This window comes from Rattus norvegicus, chromosome 10 (assembly GCF_021556685.1).
Source record: "Rattus norvegicus strain SHRSP/BbbUtx chromosome 10, alternate assembly SHRSP_T2T, whole genome shotgun sequence".
Classification (NCBI taxonomy): Eukaryota; Metazoa; Chordata; class Mammalia; order Rodentia; family Muridae; genus Rattus; species Rattus norvegicus.
In genome coordinates this window covers 104,705,610-104,722,373 of record NC_141543.1, presented here as the reverse complement: position 1 = coordinate 104,722,373, position 16,764 = coordinate 104,705,610, and the positions used below count along the sequence as shown (strand labels likewise).

Below are 16,764 nucleotides of genomic sequence, written 5' to 3'. Positions count from 1 at the left end.
ACTGGCTTATGGTATGTCACAGCAGTCTTCGTTTCCTCAAAGGACTTGAAACTGTCTACAAAGCAGGCTTTTCAACAATGCACTGCGTACCAGGCTCCCTCTGGAGGAGCCTTAACCACACAGCACAACCACACCATCTTCCTGGCTATCAAGGTTGGGGCAGGTGGACCGGCTAGGAGGTCTGAGAGGGGATGGGCAGGGGGAGCCCCAGGGCTCTGAGGTGACTGGTTACAGGCGTTGGGTTGTGGTTAAGATCTTCCAGGAAGAGAACGGGAGCTGAGCTAAGAGGATGGGGACTGAACTGCGGATGGTGAGGCTTAGCTCCTGTCAGGCATGGGCGGTCCTGAGCAGAGGGCTGGGTACACAGGTTCGAGTCTGACTATAGGGGTAAACTGAGATTCATCAACACATTCCGTGCTAGTATTAATCGTCAATTTGATAGCGAATGGAATCTCCGAGAAGACAAACCTGTGAGGGGTTGTTTAGCCTCTGGACACTTGAAAGTTCATTAGATTCATTGAGGTGAGGAGACTCAAACTAAAAGCCAGCGCACCATTCTCTGGGAAGCTCCTGGATTACGGTAATTAACAAAAGAGAATCCTTCAATCCTCTCTGTTCCCTCGTAGGGAGGCGGGGGGGGGGGTGTATGTGACCAGAGACTCCAACCTCCTGCCATTTGAGTTCCCCGCCACCTTAGGTGTGCTCTTAAACGACAAGGCCAAACAAGCTCTTCCCTCACGAGCTGCCCTCGTGGAGGCATTTTATGCAGAAAGAAAAGTAACAGAGACAGCACACGATGGCTCTCTAAATCCTTGGCACGGTAGGACATCACCAATGGCCTAAGTACAGAGTATAACATTCCGGGGGCTGGGTGCTGTTCGGGGATATAGTTTAATATGCGTGAACCCCTCAGGCTGATGCCCAGAACTGCATAGGCAGGGCATTGGTATACACACTTGTACTCTCAGCACGCTAGAAGGGAGAGGCAGGAGGATCAGAAGTTCAAGATTATCCCTAGCTACAACAGCAAGTTTGAGGCCAGCCTGAGTTATATGAAACCCTGTCTGGAGAACAAAATTACAGAACTCTGAAGTTCCCAGCAAGGTTCATCTCTCATGTCTCTGGTTTCTGCCGTCGTTTGAAGAGAATAACTCACCCACGGTTCCTGTCACTTGTGGGGTGCTCTCTGACAAGAGTCATTTTAAGAGGCTGTCCAGTGTCAGCTGCCTTTGAAAAGGTCTCTTCTTCTAACATCCTCCTTTATAGTTTATTAAAAATTTAGGCACATCTTTGACATTCTCCAAGTCTCTGGGTTTTCAGATAGACTTTCCACAATGACTTAATGGATAATTGATTTTTCTTTTGAAGCTTTTTGTCTTTGCTGCTTCAGTTTTGTACATCCCAAGGATGACACTTTGTTTTAAAAAAGACTGCTGTAAGGTAGAAAGAAGGCTTATAAATGGGTGGCCTGGCTCTGGAGTTTCCGCAGTATGACCACACACCCGAGGGCATTGGTACCCGAGGCACTTGAGTTAGTGTGTAAAACCTACACGTGTGGACAGATGAATCCCGAGCCTCCGAGCTTCACTGTCCTCATGGACCCCTTAAGTTCTGGACCATTGTTAGCTACTGCCACCACCATGACAAAATACCTGAAATCAAGTTAAAGGGGGAAAAGGTTACCTTGGCTCATGAGTTCAGTCATCTGGTTCCAATGCTTTGGGCTGGAGGCAAGGCAGAGTATCGTGTGGGATCTCCCTCTGATGTGACGTGCACCATTATATACTCCGTTGATTCAATCCGTGTGTTTTCCTGTTCAATGGGGCATCTCTTCAAAGGGCCACCACCTCGTTCTTTTATCAGCCCAGTATCACAACCCACTCCATGGCTACTCTACACTCCAGCACCAGGAAGGACAGATACATTTGCTCCCCACCTCCGTTCTAGGAGAGCAGAGGTTAGGCGAGAACCGAACAATCAGTTCTCTCTCCGTGTTGGCTACTAGGTGGGCTAAGGGTAGATATTTTTGGTGCGTCCATGAGAGGGGGGTGTTGCACACGTGGGCATGAAATGGAGGGCTGGAGGATGATATCCGGTGTCTTCCTCCATCACCCTTCACTTCACTCTTTGAGGCAGGATCTCCCACCAGGCCTTGAGGCTCAGTGATGAGATGAGGCTAGACCGGCTGGCCTATAAACCACAGGGATCCACTCGTGTCCACCTGCCCAGCTCAGGCACTGCAGGTGCATGTGCCACACATAGCTCGTTGTTTGGATTCTGGGATGGACGGCAGGCAGGCCCTCTGCCTTCCCCTGTGAGGCTGATCATCGAGACCCACAGCGGAGCCTGCACGGTTTACTTCCCCTCTCCCCTCTCCCCTCTCCCCTCTCCCCTCTCCCCTCTCCCCTCTCCCCTCTCCCCTCTGCCCTCTCCCCTCTCCCCTCTCCCCTCTCCCCTCTGCCCTCTCCCCTCTCCCCTCTCCCCTCTCCCCTCTGCCCTCTCCCCTCTCCCCTCTCCCCTCTCCCCTCTCCCCTCTCCCCTCTCCCCTCTCCCCTCTCCCCTCTCCCCTCTCCTCTCTCCCCTCTCCCCTCTCCCCTCTCCCCTCTCCCCTCTCCCCTCTCCCCTCTCCCCTCTCCCCTCTCCTTACAGTCAAGAGCTGAGTTCACTTGACAGTTGTTGCCGTGATATAGCGACCCGGGGGCTGCTGCTCGTGTCTCTAGGACAGCACAGCGGTTGGTTTTAATTATTTGGCTTGTCATCATGGCTGGTTACTAATAATGGCTTCAAAGGAATGCTCGGGGTTTGCGTCAGAAGTGATTTTAGTTTCAGGGAACTCAAGAACACATTTAGAGAACAAAATATTAACACTGGCTGGCTGTTCCTGAAGGTTATAACGAATTTTTATCTTCTTCATGGTTTTATCAGATTTAGATCCAAACTTCCCTATGGGGGGAAAAAACTACCCTTATTTGTGATGAAATGAAAGTGGGTTTGGGGAAGGGGATGTCCCCAGGTTGAGTTAACCACTTCAGGGTCCCTGGTTCTCAACATACCCACCATTCAGTAGAGAAAGAAATCCCACAACAGGGCTAGCCTGGTGTCCTCATGTTGCGGAAGTAGAGAGGGAAAGTAGGTGTTGGTGACAAAGAGGGTCTTTTTTGGGCTAGCCTGGTGTTCTTGCATTGTTGAACAAGGATTAAAAACTCTCTGGGGTCGTGTGTGTGTGTGTGTGTGTGTGTGTGTGTGTGTGTGTGTGTAAGTAACCTCATTCCCAAGGGCTCCATCCTGATGACCTAATGACCTCCTCGAAGCTGTCTTCTAACGCCAATATCTGTGTTAGAAACAAGATGAAGGACTGTATTAGTTAACTCTAATAACCTTCTACTAACATACTGGCTTAAAAACACCAACCAAACAAAAGATCAGACTTACTCTCCTACAGTTCTTAAGTTGTTGACAAGACTCTGATTTGCAGCAGATGCCAGGGTGAGGCTGGGGACATCCATTTCCTGTTCCTTCCAGCTCCTTCAGGTTTCTGCAGGGCAGTCACTCTAATGTACGTCCTGTTGCTGTGCGTGTTTGGTCTCCCCTGCTACGTTCTTGTTTGAACCTTTGACGACTGCATTGAGAGCCTCCCCAGGTAACTCAGGGCAATGGGAATCTGATGATTCTCTTCAGCCTAGAGGGCAGTTTTAATAGGCTCAAGCATTAGAACTCAGATGTTTTCGCAGTTCTCATTGGCTGAGCTGCAGGAACCCAATCAATCAGTGCAGTGCTGGCCAGAGACAATTAGCCTGAGTCTTCCTGGGTTTTCCTCTTCCCCTGGGACTTCCCTTGAGCTCCAGCTCTGTCTTTGTCATTTCCCATTCCCAGGCTGCTTCCGTTTGGCCTTCTCTATACCTGCAGCTGCCTCTGAGCTGTACTGCAACTTATTCTCTGTGCCTTAGCCAGGGAGAGGTGGGTGGGGTTCAAAAGTATTGACTCAGTGCTCTCTGACTTCTCTCTCTCTCTCTCTCTCTCTCTCTCTCTCTCTCTCTCTCTCTCGTGTGTGTGTGTACACGTGTGTGCACGTATGTGCGTGTGCGTGCACAGTGAGGGTACCATGGGGCTGTTGCCGTATTCATCACGTGTATACCTCACAGTCACCACGTAAGTGAGGATTTGGGGTTCTGAGGGAAGAAAAATTTGTTTCGGCCAACCATGGATTTAGCCGGTCACAGTGGCAGAAAGCATGGCTAACAGAGCACCTTGGTTTTTAACAGCGTTGACAGGGCCTGGAGATGAGCCAGTCCCCCACCCCCACCCCCCAGCCCCACACACCCATTTCCTACTTCTAACTAAGCCTCACCTCCCCAGACAGCGCTACCAGCAGGGAGGGACCAAGCATTCAAAACATGAGCCCATTTCAGGCTTCTACCACAGCAACTCCCATCTCCTCCCTGTGGATCTCCCCTCCCCCTTCCCTATTTAAATCAGCACTCTCGGTGCCAAAAAGATGTTGATGGAAAATGGACTCCCGGCTGCCTTTTCCTGAAGGTAACAAGATAATCACCATACAACGTTTACCCCCATGATGCTCTATTTTAAAGAACTAGATCGCAGGAGGTCTACTAATCGCTTGAAGATATCGCTTGCCCTCCCACACAGAGGACACTGGTTCTGCTAATTTCTCTTGAGAGAGAATCAACATTCCATATTACGCCACCCTTTCGAGGTACACAGGAGTCAAAGGGTGGGTAATGCTCACCGGAGTCCAATACCCACATCCTCCCCATCCCGTAGAGAAACCATACACCAGGCGGCAGTCAGTTTCCGGTTCCCACGCTCACTTCCGCCAGTTCTCCCTACTCTGTCCTCCCACAGATGGCGCCCCGCACTGCTTGTGTGGCCGACCGCGGCTAGTTTCTTTCACTCGGATTGTCAGTTCTTTTCTTGTATGGCATGTATGTTAATTCGGCTTCCCCTTTTAGCCCAGAGTATCACGTGATGCGGTGGTGGCTCACCACTCATGGCACTGCACCTGCAGACCCACCTCTGGATCACAGGGAGGCTCCACCAGGTGGGGAGCACCTACCTGGATATAGACCCCAGCCCAAGGGCTGGGCACCGAATCCAAAAGAGAAAGAGCTGAGCCCGGGCATTCATCTCTCCCTGCTTCCTAATTGTGGATGCAGTGAGGTCAGCTGCCGCCCACGCCCGCCTCCATGGCTTCCCTGCCACGGAGGGCCATATCCTCGGAAACCAGGAGCCGAAATAGACTCTGAAGTGGCTTTGTTGTAGGAACAAGAGAAGTGGCATCCACGGGGACGAGTGTCACTGGGTGCATATTAGTCACTCCTGCGCGGTCAGCTTCCTTCCACCTTGTTCAGTGCTGAGTAGGAATATAGTTCTGTGTGGACAGGCCTTGCCCCTTTCACACCTTGGGGCATAACTGCCAGGTCACAGAGAAACCTTTTCATTCATTGAAGTCCATGGATTCTTGTTTTATTTTTTTGGGGGGGGGATATTTTCCATTAATTAATTCATTTACTCGCTTGACATCCTGATTGCAGCCCCCTCTCCTCCCAGTCCCCCACCTCACATGGCCCCTCCACCCACCTCTCCCATTCACCTCTGAGAAGAGGGAGGTTCTCCCTGGGTACCAACCCACCCTGTCCTCTCAGGTCACTGCACCACTAGGCACATCCTCTCCCACTGAGGCCAGATAAGAAAGACAGCTAGGAGAAACAGGATCCATAGGTAGGCAGGTAGCAGAGTCAGGGTAAGTCCCCTCATGCCCCCCTCCCCCACTCCAGTTGTTGGGGGACCCACATGAAGACCAAGCTGCATATCTGCTACATATGTGCAGGGGGCCTAGGTCCATCCCATGCATGCTCTTTGGTTGGTGGTCCCTGGGAGCCCCCAAGGGTACAGGTTATTTGACTCTGATGGTCTTCTTGTAGAGTCCCTGTCCCCTCTACGTCCCTGTTTCCTTGTCCCACTTTGTTCCTTGCCACCAGCCTTCTATGTTCTTGGTGTATTATAGTTGAGGACCGACCACAGTACCACCCAGGAAGCCTTGGCTTTGGGGCATCTATGAGTTCCACTCACTTTTGAGTTTGGATTTTTATTGGACCACGAAAAAGTCAGGATTCCACTGATCATGGCCTAAGACACTGGCTTCTGTGTGTTTCAAACATCCACGTTGCCCCAGCATGTCCTCTCCATGTGCAGCAGGGGTGGCTTTGGAGGGCCAGCACTTGGAACAAGGTCGGGGCCACCGCTTGTGAGAGGCCAGTAGTTACAGAGAAAAGCGTGGTGTCTCATTTTCCTGGGACAAAGACTGGGCAGAACACTCTGTCATTAGGTACGGATTTTCCCAGGAAAAGCATGATGTAATCACTACTAATTCACATTCTGCTTCTGGACATCGGGTGTCGTTCTTAGCAACCGGTGATACAGCAGGCCATCACCACACATAACCTTGTATTATCAATAACAGTTCTCTTAGTTCAAGTGTCATTGCTGAGAAGAGACCCCATGACCAAGGCAACTCTTATAAGGATAGCATTCAGTTGGGGCTGGCTTACAGTTTCAGAGGTTCAGTCCATTTTCATCATGGCAGGAAGCACGGCAGCATCCAGGCTGACATGATGCTGGAGGAGGAGCTCAGAGTACTACATCTTGTTCCAAAGGCAGCCAGGAGGAGACTGATTCTGCACTGGGCAGAGCCTGGGCACTAGGAGACCTCAAAGCCCACCCCACTGTGACACACTTCCTCCAACAAGGCCACAAAATTCCTTGTGGGCCAAGCATTCAAATACATGAGTCTATGGGGGCCATACCTATTCAAACCACCCCAATAATAAAAGGTATTTACTCAGGTCTTGGAAGTATTCCATGATCATGTCTAGATATTTGTCCCCTAGAATTGCACAGAGATGCAGAAGTTCAGGGACAGAGCCTAGGGCCACACAGCAACCACTTAGGTGGCGCTGACTGTCGTTCAGGGTGTTTTCTTCCTGACTAGAAGAGCTCTTGGCCTTTCTTCTACTGATAAGCGGTGAAGCATCTCAGTGATTTCCAGAAAGTTCAGGAAACACGTTTTGCTTTTTTATTTTTATTTTTTAACGACATGAAATGTCAGCGTCTGTGACACCAGCCGGGTATGTTGGCAGACTTCTCGCTCAAGATGTCCTGGGCTCTCTGCTTAGCAGCAGCAGGCTTATAGGCTAGGCAACCTGGGTGGGAGACCTCGTCCATAACCCGGGCTGTCCCTAAGGGAGCTCCGCAGAAGGTCGCAGAAGGAGTGCCCCAGAAGCGTGCCCTCCACACACCCATCACCAGCAGGTGAGGGTGGTCGTGGACCCATCAACGTTAGACAGGCGTAGTAGGCCTTAGAATCAGCAAGGCCCGGACTTAGCTCCCAAAGCCACCAGCTGCCTTATCGGCCATGTGGCTTTGGGTAAAGGCCTGAGCATCTCAGTGTTGGTAGATGTAAATTGGCAATAACACCTCACCTTGCAGTTCTCTATGAAGTGAGTTAACAGCTACTGCAACAGGCCAGTCACCTGCTGAGTAACCTGACTTGAGGTAGAGCACAGCAGAGCCTGCTGCACTTGAGTTCTTTGCTCTCCCCTCCTCCTCCCTCTGTCTCCCCCCTCTTCCCCTCCTCTTCTCCTCCTCTGGGGAGGAGAGTTCAATCCTTAAGAATCTTCCACCTCTAGTCAGGTGACCTTCAAGGGGGACGGTTCACAGCACTTTAAATTCTCATCTCCAGCAGGTTACTTCAAGATTTCCCTCATTTACTCCAGGAGTTTGAAAACACTGTAATATTCTCCTTTAATTATCCGCACCTCGGTGGGGAAAGTGACATTATAATTAGCATGGGCTCCTGTATGGGATGACATTTCGCTCAACACATCGCGTTCCTGGGTGTATGCAGTGGCGGGAGCTGAGAGCACACTTTCAAATTGCGCTGTCGGATGTGAGCACACGCCCTGGCGTGAACTCCGAGAGTGGGAAATTACAGCTCCAGGTCCCCGTGTGATCCCATGAGCAAGGCAAGCTGGGATACCCACCACCTCTGCCAAGGGCTGTGGACACACAGGACCTCAGCCCTGCTTCCTGGCTGACTTAGTTAGAGTTTCATTGCTGTGAATGGACACCATGACCAAGGCAACCCTTATAAAGGACCACAGTCAATTGGGGCTGGCTTGGAGGTTCAGAGGGTCAAGTCCATTATCATCAAGGCAGGAAGCATGGCAGCATCCAGGCAGGCATGGTGCAGGAGGAGCAGGGACTTCTACTTCTTGATCTGAAGGCAGGCAGGAGGAGACTCTCTTCTTCAGTGGGAGGAGCTTTGCAGTAGGAGCCCTTAAAGCCCACCCACACAGTGACACACTTCCTCCAACAAGGCCACACCTCCTAATAATGCCACTTCCCATGGGCCAAGTATATTCAAACCACCACACTGGCCAAAGCCACAGTCTAAGGCTGCACTTGTTGGGTTAAAATGAAGACTAGTTTCCATGTTGACTCTGCTATGTCATTCTCCTATGTCTCATGTAAGGTGAAGAGAAAAGTCAAAGCAAGATAGTTGGAAGGCAATTTCTGTATCAACGTGCCAAGCTTCTGGCTAACTTCACTCTGTCTTGCTACCATGACCAGAATACAGCTTAAATTGATATTTATTTGTTTATTGAATTTTTATTGAGACAAGGTCTCACTCTATAGCCTGAGATAGCCTGGCACTCACTCTGTAACCCAGGCTGGCCTGAAACTATGGCAATCCTCCTGCCTCAGTGTCTACAGTACTACTGTTATAGGCCTGAGCCACAATGCCCAGCTTAAGCAGAGGATCCCTGGAATTTGGTGGCCAGCCGAGCGGAATCCAGGTGCTTCAGGTTCAGTAAGTGACCCTGTCTCAAAAAATAGGACAGAGAGTGCTAATTTCGCACGTCCCAACGTGAACTTGAGGTTTCTACACACACACACACACACACACACACACACACACACACGTACGTGTACATGTGTACTTGTACCAATGTGTGCGTATATACACACAGGAGCACATACACACATAGACGCATGAAACTCATCCTGTAGCCAAGCTCAACCTTGAGCCCTGGATCCCCCTGCCTCTGTTCTTGAGTGCTGGAGTTGCAGGTGTGTGCCACCACACTTAGTGTGATGCTGGAGATCGGTCCTGGGGTCTTCTGCTGGTATGGCAAGCACTCTACCAGTTGTGCTGAACCCCCAATTCTGTTTTCCATTCTTGAATGGAGGACAGACACGGGTTCAGATGGCTTGTCCAAGAAAATTTGTACATGCTGAATCATTATGTCCAGTGCTGGGCTAAGGCAGCTCCAAGACTGGGAAAACTCATGCTTTTCTTCCTGGTCCTCCTCTGCTTCTCCTCCTGGTCGTCCTCCTGCTGCTCCTCCTGCTCTTCCTCCCAAGCCTCTTCTCCCTGCTCCTCCTCTTTCTGCTGTCTTCTGCCCCTCCCTCTCTTCTTCCTCCCCCTGCTTCTCCTGCTTTCCCTGCTCCTCCTCCTCCTCCTGCTGCTGCTCCTCCTCCTCCTTCTCCTGCTTTTCCTGTTCCTTCTCCTGCCATTCCTCTTCCTCTTCCTACTTCTCCTCCTGATCTTCTTCCTCTCCTACTTTCTTTTTTCTTGAAGATTTATTTATTGGCCCTATAAATAACAAACATTTATTTGTTATTTATATGAATACACTGTCGCTGTCCTCAGACACACCAGAAGAGGGCATCAGATCTCATTACAGATGGTTGTGAGCCACCATGTGGTTGCTGGGAATTGAACTCAGAACCTCTGGAAGAGCAGCCAGTGATCTTAACCTCCGAGCCATCTCTCCAGCAACTCTCCTACTTTCTTGTTCTTTTTTTTTTTTTTTTTTTTTTTCCGGAGCTGGGGACCGAACCCAGGACCTTGCGCTTCCTAGGTAAGCACTCTACCACTGAGCTAAATCCCCAGCAACTCTCCTACTTTCAAATAGACATGTGCCCACTGTCCTGGCCAAGACAGCATAATGGACCATGCCATCTTATGCCCATCTGAAAAAGTAGCCCTTTAACTCTGATTTTGAGGACGGGATCCTCTCTGATGGAAAACACTGTGACATTTACTCTCAGGTCTTGCTAGGGACACCGCCCAGCTTATCACCCACTGCTACTACATTTATTGGACAGTATATTTTCTGGAAATGCTTTGCCTCTCCTGTGAAAACAATTCATTTCTTGTGAATATCTTCTAGTCATTGGCTGCCAGGGAGGCTGAGGCCTACATTTCCTTGATAACAGTGACATATGTTCTTAGGATCTGAATTATTAATCTCCCATTTTGCAAGCAATCATCACATCACACTTAAATCAGTTTCAAAGGATTTTTTTTTCATTAGCTGCCAAAATTTTATTCCCACATTGCCATTTAGTTTCCTAACCACCGATCATACTTCTAATCCAGATTCGTGGCCTGAAGGAGCTCATTCTGGTAATAGAGGAGAGGGAGGGAGTGATCTTTGTAGTGCTCTCTGAAGACCTGCACAGTGAAGCCAGCACACGCCTGTATCTCAGGGATACAGCGCAGGAGGCTGGAGAGGTGGCTCAATGACTAAGAGCACTTGTTCTTGCAGAGGACCTGGGTTCAACCCCCTCTTCCCCGCCCCTGCCCTAGCACACACACAGCAGCTCACAACCATTCATAACTCTAGCCCAATGGGACCTGACACCCCTTCAGACCTCTAAGAGTTCCCGATACGCATATGCTGCATATGCATATATGAGCAAAGCATTCATGCAGTGCAATAAAGTGAATAAATCTTTAAAACAAAGAAATACAGGAAACAATGTGAATTGTTAAGCTCTCTAATAGCCATATATAGGAAAGATGTGAACATGCATGTTATATATATGCACATATATCATTTATTATGAAATATTCCCTGGGTATAAATTTTAAAAACGAAAGAAGCAGAAAGCAAACAGAATTAATTTACAAAATACACTTCATCTAATGCGGCCACACTATTACCATTTCGACGTGGACTCCATATTTTAAAACATGGAAGACCATATAAGTTCTGAAGTATTTGTTTTATGTCCATGCCACATTTCAGCATAGATGCAGAATTTTAGTGGTTAAAGTGAAATTTAGTCATCCTGAAACAGGGTTGTGGGTCCAGGAGATAACTCTATGTAAAAGTCAGCTGCCACACAGACACGAGTTCAGATCCCTAACAGCGATGTAAAAACCCAAATGTTGTTATAACAAATACCTATAATCCCAGCAGTCCTGCAGCGAGAGAAAGGAGGCGGAGACAAGAGAAGGAACTGCCTGGCAGCTTGTGGGCTGGGAAGCTTGACTTATCATGGTGACCCTCCCTAAAACAAAATGGAAGGAGAAAACCAACACCTGAAGGTTGTTCCCTGACCTCCACACATGCACTGGGGTATATACACCTCTGTCTCTCTCTCACACACACACACCCCTACACCATAAGCCTTTACATTACATCCTTATTAAACTTAAATAAGATGGTCCATTTTCTCAGCGTCTCCAATACTCAACAGGGAACTGTAGCTAGCAGCCGCCGTGGTGAAGGACTCTGTCCCCACTGGTTAAAAGAGGATAAAGGGAATGAAATAGGGTTTGTTCTTGCAACGAACAAGCTTTCAGTCTCTCAGAAGAGACAAAGCTTACTCACACATTCATTTCAATGCTGTGCAGAAAATGGCAGCGGTGGCACAAGCCCTTAATCCCAGCTCACAGGAGGCAGAGGCAGGTGGATCTCTGGGAGTTCAGTGCCAGTCCGGACTACATAGCTGGTTCCAGGACATCTAGAGCTACATAATGAAAAGAGTCAGTCTTAAAAGAAATAAATCAACATTGTACAGAGTGGATGTGTCTCTGTCTGGGTTTGTATTCCTGCACAAACGCCATGACCAAGAAGCAAGTTGGGGAGGAAAGGGTTTATTCAGCTCACACTTCCACATTTCTGTTCATCACTAAAGGAAGTCAGGACTGGAACTCACGCGGGTCAGGAAGCAGGAGCTGATGCAGAGGCCATGGAGGGATGTTACTTACTGGCTTCCTTCCCCTGGCTTGCTCAGCTTGCTCTCTTATAGAACCCAGGACCACCAGCCCAGGGACGGCACCACCCACAATGGGCTGGGCCCGCCCACCCTTGGTCACTAATTGAGAAAATGCCTTACAGCTGGGTCTCAGGGAGGCCTTTCCTCCAGGGAGGCTCCTTTCTCTGTGGTAACTTCAGCTTGTGTCTCATTGACACAAAACCAGTCAGCACAGGATGGATCATCATAGGAAGTCAACAGAATCGAGGCAAAAGCCTGGAGAGCAAGAATGTGTTGTTGTTGTCATTGTTGTTGTTTTTCTGTTGTGTTTGAAAATGAGACAGTTAAAAAGTCACTTTGACTGCTGGAAATACTCCTGTTTGGGATAGAGATATAACTCTGTGGTAGAGCTCTTGCCTAGCGTGCACAAAGCCTTGGTTCTATCCTTGCTACGGGAGAAACAAGACAGAGCAAACAAACAGAGCCAATGGAAACAGTAAAGAGTCATCCCTCGTCACTGGTGGCATGACGTGAGGGATGCTTGTCCCCACAGAGGGGAGGCTAGTCATTTTTCTCCTTGCTTGTACGAAGCGAATTAAAGGAAGGAAGGTTGATTCAGGCTGACAACTTAAAGGGTATAGCCCACATAATGAGGAAGGCATGGTGGTGGGTGGGGTCACATGCCGTCTACAGTCAGGAAGCAGAGGGAGGTGGGTAATATTGGTGCCTATCCATCTTTCCTCTTTTTATTCAGTCCAAGACCCCCAGCCCATGGAATAGTGCCGTTGATATTCAGGGTAAGTCTTTTGTACCCATTTACATTTTGTTGTTGTTGACATAGTTCACAGATACACCCAGAGGTTCGTTTCCATGGTGACTCTAAATCCCATCAAGTTGACAAGCTCAACCATCACAAGGGGCTTAGAGGGGACTCCAAGAGCACCCTACACAAAGGGGGAGATCAAGGGCACTGTCTGGGTCCCAGATGGCTCCCTCTGGTCCCACTAGTATTGTCGCAGCACCAACCTGCCTCCAAGGTGTGGGGGAGTCTGTGTCAGGGGTGTCCTTTTCTGTCAGATTCATCCCCAGGGCTCCTCTGCTGATGGTCCTCCCTGGGTAAGGCTGTGGTAGTAGGTGGGGTCACAAGATACATATCAGACCTGATGGTCCCTGGAGAAGCCACACAGAAGACCAACCCTACTGGCTGTTCCCATCACTTTGATACAAAGCTATTTAAAGAGTATCAGTGAGCAGACATTTCAGAGTCTCTCATGGGTGTCCACCCTAGCTCAGAGATGACCTTGGTTCGCTTTACCCTAAATGGAGCCGTGGCTTTTCTAGAAAACTCTCGGCACCTTGGCTGGCTTTAGGCTCCCCAGCCCAGCTTCCAGTCTCCTTCCCTGTACCCACCCCCCACCCCCAGGGGGCTTGCTGCTCTGTTCCCAAGCCACAGCAGATAACACGTTTAATCAGTTGATAACGTTAGGGGTTCATGCTCTGTAGCAGTCACAGCTGATTCTTATTCATGTATGCTAATCTTAATGCACATTAATTATGCATTTAATAAGTCCTTGTTGCTTCTGTTTGCCTGCACTCCCTGGATGGCTTTTATGGTGTGGGGTTGAGAATAATGAGAGTGTTACTTGTGTTCCACAAATAACAATTAACCGAGGGCGGATCCCCAAATGGAAATTCCATTTTCTCTTCCTGTCTCAGACGAAAAACAATTGAGTCAAGGTGACAAATGGACCTGACCCTTCTAGGTCTGTCCCCTGCTCTGTCATACTGTTCACTCTTCAGGGCTGCGGCCACCCATGGAGTCCTCCCGTTAGCATAGACCTTGTGCTCCTCCCTTCTCTTGTAGACATGGCCACTAGGTCTGAGATATGAGCTCAGTATTTCAGCTTGGGAGAGAAGACACACCTCCCTCCACAGACAGGCCTAGGTTGTAGAGAAACTTCTAGATGTGTCTTGAGTGGAACCTCCTAAACCCCATAGGGAGAGTCATGACAAACCTAAGTTCCCGGAAATACCTGGATGGCCATGCCATTTTGAACCAGCTGCCTCACGGTGGTTCTATTCTTGAGCAAACAGACAGCCCTACGGCCTGTGTGATTTAGATGTGACCTGCCCGATTGTGAGTGCTATACCCTCATTGAGTCTTCTCCCGGTCTGTGGATGCTGGGAACTGAGAGCCTTTGGGATTTCCCATCTGACTCCTTTTGTCCTGGGCCCTGTGCTAAAGCTGGTCATGTCCGGTTGTCTGCATGACTAGGGCCCTGTGACCTGGCTCTCTCTCTCTCACTGTCTTAGTTCCTTTCTCACTGCTGTGACAAAATATCAGACAAAAACAACTCAAGGGAGGAAGATTTACGTTGGCTCACAGTTTGCAGATGCAGTCCATCATGGTGGATGTCAGCAGGAAGTTGAGATGGTCACATAGCATCTGTGTCCAGGAAGCAGAGAACACTGTGTATCAGTTCTCTCTCCACTTCCTCCTTTTCCTGCAGCCTGGGATCCCAGCCTATGGAATAATGACACCCACGTTTAGGGAAGATCTTCCATCATCAGTTAACCCACTCCAGAATCTCACTCACAGGCACATAGATTTATCTTCTGGATAATTCTAGAACCTGTCAAGCTGACAAGCAATACTAACCATCACTCCCACCCTCTGCTCCGATGTTCACAACTCCATGGATGGCTCTGGGCGGCGGGATCTTTGCAGCCCGTTGCAATGGCTCAGGCTACCTCCCTGCCCCCAGCCTTGTGGCCCCCTCTTCTTCACTTCAGCAACACGTGTTCGTGTTGTCAGTGAATCAGAGTGATGACCCTGAACGTCACTCTACTCAGGAATTCGGGAACAAGGTGATGCATTTTGGTTACTTGTTTCGACAAAATACTCTGATGAGACTGACTTCAGGAAGGAAGGGCTGATTCTGGCCCACAGTTTAAGGATACAGCCCATCATGGCGGTAAAGGGACAGCTGCAGGGGTGTGGGACAGCTGGTCACGTATCCATGGCCAGGAAGCGCAAAGTGATGAATGCTGGTCTACAGTGTTCTCCAGTCAGTCCAGGGCTCCAGTGCACGGAGCAGTGCTTCCTTTACAGGCCTGCTTAAAAGGCAGCGTAAGGATCCCTCACTGGTTTGTCTGGAAGCCTGTCTCCTGCTCTAGATGATGTCAGGCTAACAGTCTCTATTTTCTATCCTAGGGAGACACCCTGATCAGATCCATTCAGTTGAAGGATGACTAAAACTATAATTCCCTGTACTCCCTGAGATTTGGGGGTTTTACTTGAACGATGACAAACTAGGCTGTCAGAATTCTTCAATACCAACAATAGGACAGAGTTTGCACACAGACTCTGTAGTGTGTGTCTTATTGAGAAATAACCTTGTGTGTGCAGGAACAGCCCCAGGTAGAGATGGCCAAGGCTGTGAAGGAAGGGGCCTCATTCTAGGCACTAGCCTTGCCCCTGCTATACTGCGAGGGCAGCTGTGGCCATGGACTTGAGCGGGCTTGAACATAAAGGATTGAGATGGATGGTGGTTTTCCGGGTTAGAAGATGCAAAACTTGAAAATACCCCATGTTGGCCGGCCCCTTCCGTTTCCCAGTTCCTTCAGCCGCAGAGCTCAGCTCACCGGCTTGCTCCTCTGGTCCCCGTTAAGACTCATAGCTGTCACCTCACAAGAGTTGTCTCATTTATACCTCTTTATATTCTTAGACATTCTTCGTGGCCCGGGGATGGGGCACAGCAGTAAAAAAAAACCAAACCCTCAGAATCCCATTTTCTGAGGCAAACAAGGTCTTCTTAAATGTCAACACCACAATATAGGTGTCTTCTCTCTTCTCTTAATCAAATCCTTTTCTCCCGGCTGAGCTATCTGCTAAGTCATGGTGACAGTGACATGTTGCCTTTCCTTCCGTGCCCTGCTCTCTAGGGTCGGCCTCCTCTTCTCCCCGCTGCTTGAGGCCACGTAGGGCTTTTGCATTAGGAATGGGGCAGAGTTAGATGATTACCTAACAGGTTGAGTCACTGTGTCCTCCAGGGAGTGACCCAAAACATGTACATAAGGAACTTGAGGGGGTGGAGCCCGGGTGCATGTGGTCTGGGGAAACACTTGGGGACACGTACCTTTCCTAGCAGCCTTGGGCTCTGCCTTGTGAGGTGGCTGGTCAGTCACTCTTCCCCAATCTGCTTTGTCCTGGAGTGTGGACAGGGGCAAGCGCTGGTTTTTACCTCCTGGTAATTCCGAAGAGTGCCCTGTTGCTTAGAGACAGGGATGGTGCCTGAAGTGAAGATAAGGTTGTCAAGGAAACCAAGCCACACATTCCCTTGTTTTCCTTCGGGTTGCTGGACTGAAGAGTAAAGGATTTTTACTCTGACAACCAGAAGATGCCTTCCTTTCTGCCTACATCTAGTGGATTGATATGTTGTTCAAAACACAGCAGAGCCAGCCCCTAAGTTGACAAACATGGGACCAGCTCTGACTCACTATTTCTGTTGGAGAGCACTTTCCAGTGTAGACAGAATGCGGTGGCCATTTCAATCTGGACTTTTCTCAGCCACACCATCGCACAAATTCGCCTCCTTGAATTCTCATGCTGGCGCAATCCCTCGTCTCTCTGTGCTGTTGAGATTTTCTTCTTGGAGCGTCTCAGCTGGGATCATCCTCTTTTCTGTTTTC

General features: G+C 49.4%; 1 protein-coding gene and 1 long non-coding RNA gene across 26 annotated transcripts in view; one reads left to right on the top strand and one right to left on the bottom strand.

Moving 5' to 3' along the window:
- The window catches only part of Slc39a11 (solute carrier family 39, member 11), a 409,809-nt gene that overhangs the window by 280,170 nt on the left and 112,875 nt on the right, over positions 1 to 16,764 (top strand). Inside the window, exon 7 of one of the 24 annotated variants that reach the window (XM_087570873.1) lies at positions 6,605 to 6,864. In XM_087570873.1, coding sequence (XP_087426999.1) covers positions 6,605 to 6,633 — 29 coding nt within the window. In that variant the 3' untranslated portion in view covers positions 6,634 to 6,864. 24 annotated transcript variants of the gene reach the window in all.
- On the bottom strand, positions 10,374 to 16,758 carry LOC120095210 (uncharacterized). Of its 2 annotated transcripts, XR_015632244.1 has the most exons (7): positions 16,573 to 16,696; positions 16,212 to 16,366; positions 14,457 to 14,596; positions 13,099 to 13,194; positions 12,214 to 12,348; positions 11,706 to 11,844; positions 10,374 to 11,615 (listed from the first exon to the last, which is right to left on the bottom strand). It is a non-coding gene; the product is annotated as an uncharacterized LOC120095210 (long non-coding RNA). The 2 variants fall into 2 exon arrangements; XR_015632245.1 differs by lacking the exons at positions 10,374 to 11,615; positions 11,706 to 11,844 and adding an exon at positions 11,956 to 12,052 and having other exon boundaries at positions 16,573 to 16,758.